Genomic DNA, 1,601 nt, shown 5'->3' with positions numbered 1-1,601 from the left:
CTATAGAGAAACTTTGATTTTTTCCTTTGTCTCGAACTTCGTGAAGAACTCCATTCTATCTCTCCAACAAAAAAGTTGGGCTGCGCCCCAGTTGTACACTCCCTTCGTTCGGAGAACCCTTGTTGATTCTGAACTTCGTTCGCAAAGTAAGCGTCCTTTTAACGGGCCAGCCCTTTTTAATGCGCCGCTTGACCCTGTTTTGAAAATGAGCTTTGCTCTTCTGGGCGCTGGGCGCTCCCGTGGTTCGCGAGAAGGAAAAAGGACTAATCTTTTGTTACATCTGGCACGAGATGAAAAAGAGAGAGCTTCGTCTATCGATGAACAGCAGATTGACGGAGCTCTTGGCATTGCTTTGTTTTTCTCTCCTTTCCTATCAGCGAGTTCCGATCCTTTTGTTCGAAATTTCTTCGTTCGTACCGAACCGCTTGCAGAATCAAATCCAGTTCCACAAGATCCTATATCAGCTATACATCCTCCTTGCATTTATGCCGGAGATGTCGCCAGTGCTATGGGCTTTGGGTTATGTAGATCAAAAATGATGAATGGGATTGTGGCACTCCACTCGCCGCCAATGCGGAAGGATGCCGCCGAAAAGAATGGAACGCTGCTTCGCTCTGCTGGATGCGTCGGATCCCATATAAGAAGCTCGCTCTTTACCCGATCATTCAAACATTTTGTGGGCGGCGCGCCTGCTCTATTGTTGCGTAGCAATAGAAGCCTGCTCATGCTGCTTCGGCGGCGCTTTTTCGCCTTCTCTTCGCTCTGGACAGGAGCGCTAATGGACACGGGGAGGGAGCAGGCGAAGCGTGTCGTTCGTAATGGAAAGAAAGACACCACTACTTCGCCTCTTTGTTGGACCGCCGGCGCGAACACGGTGGTCTCTGACCAGGACCAGGAACCAATTCGAATTTGGATCTTGACATGTCGGTTGTTTTTAACCGTAGGCATCTCGCCAGGAAGTTGGTGGGCTCATCATGAATTAGGTCGGGGTGGCTGGTGGTTTCGGGATCCCGTAGAAAATGCGTCTTTTATGCCTCGGGTATTAGCCACAGCTCGTATTCATTCAGTAATTCTACCCCTTCTTCATTCTTGGACCTCGCTTCTGAATATTTTGACTCTTCCATGCTGTGTCTTAGGAACCTTTTCAATACGGTCCGGATTGCTAGCTCCCGTTCATAGTTCCGCTACAGACGATACACGAGGAAGATTTTTATGGCGGTTCTTCCTTCTAATTACAGGCATATCTATGACTCTTTTTTACCAGATGAAGCAGGAGGCATCGGTCCGTAGAACCTATAAAAAAGAGATGGTTGTGGCGCGAAGTACTCTTGTGCACCTACGTCACTCGGCTCGCGCGCAACCCCGCCCCGTTATGTTATGTTATGGAAGAATTTAGCTTCTTGCTGGGCTGGTTATTCAGAGCCAGCAACTGGCTGCCGGATTTCGTCCCGTCCATAGCGCTTCGGAAGTCACTCTGGCGTGGCGCTGCTGGATACTTCTGATCAATAGGAATAGGAGGAAAAAAAAGCTTATGATGAGCATCTATTGGAGTCGATCATTTCCAAGATCTAATTCTAGTTTCTTATTATGTAGTGGAAACG

At 48.3% G+C, this 1,601-nt stretch overlaps 1 protein-coding gene across 1 annotated transcript; it reads right to left on the bottom strand.

Annotated features, from left to right (window-relative positions):
• Positions 1-483, bottom strand: LOC141023052 (uncharacterized). Its single transcript, XM_073499358.1, has one exon. The coding sequence runs from the start codon at positions 481-483 to the stop codon at positions 1-3; it is 483 nt and encodes a 160-aa protein (XP_073355459.1).
• Positions 484-1,601: the final 1,118 nt, after the last annotated feature.

This window comes from Aegilops tauschii, chromosome 1, assembly GCF_002575655.3.
Source record: "Aegilops tauschii subsp. strangulata cultivar AL8/78 chromosome 1, Aet v6.0, whole genome shotgun sequence".
Taxonomy (NCBI): domain Eukaryota; kingdom Viridiplantae; phylum Streptophyta; class Magnoliopsida; order Poales; family Poaceae; genus Aegilops; species Aegilops tauschii.
Note: the sequence above shows the minus strand (reverse complement) of the source record. Positions and strands in the feature narration are given on the sequence as shown.

What these genes read in the sequence shown, in the direction of transcription:
- LOC141023052 (XM_073499358.1), bottom strand. Translation starts at nt 483, where the DNA reads ATGCAAGGAGGATGTATAGCTGATATAGGATCTTGTGGAACTGGATTT.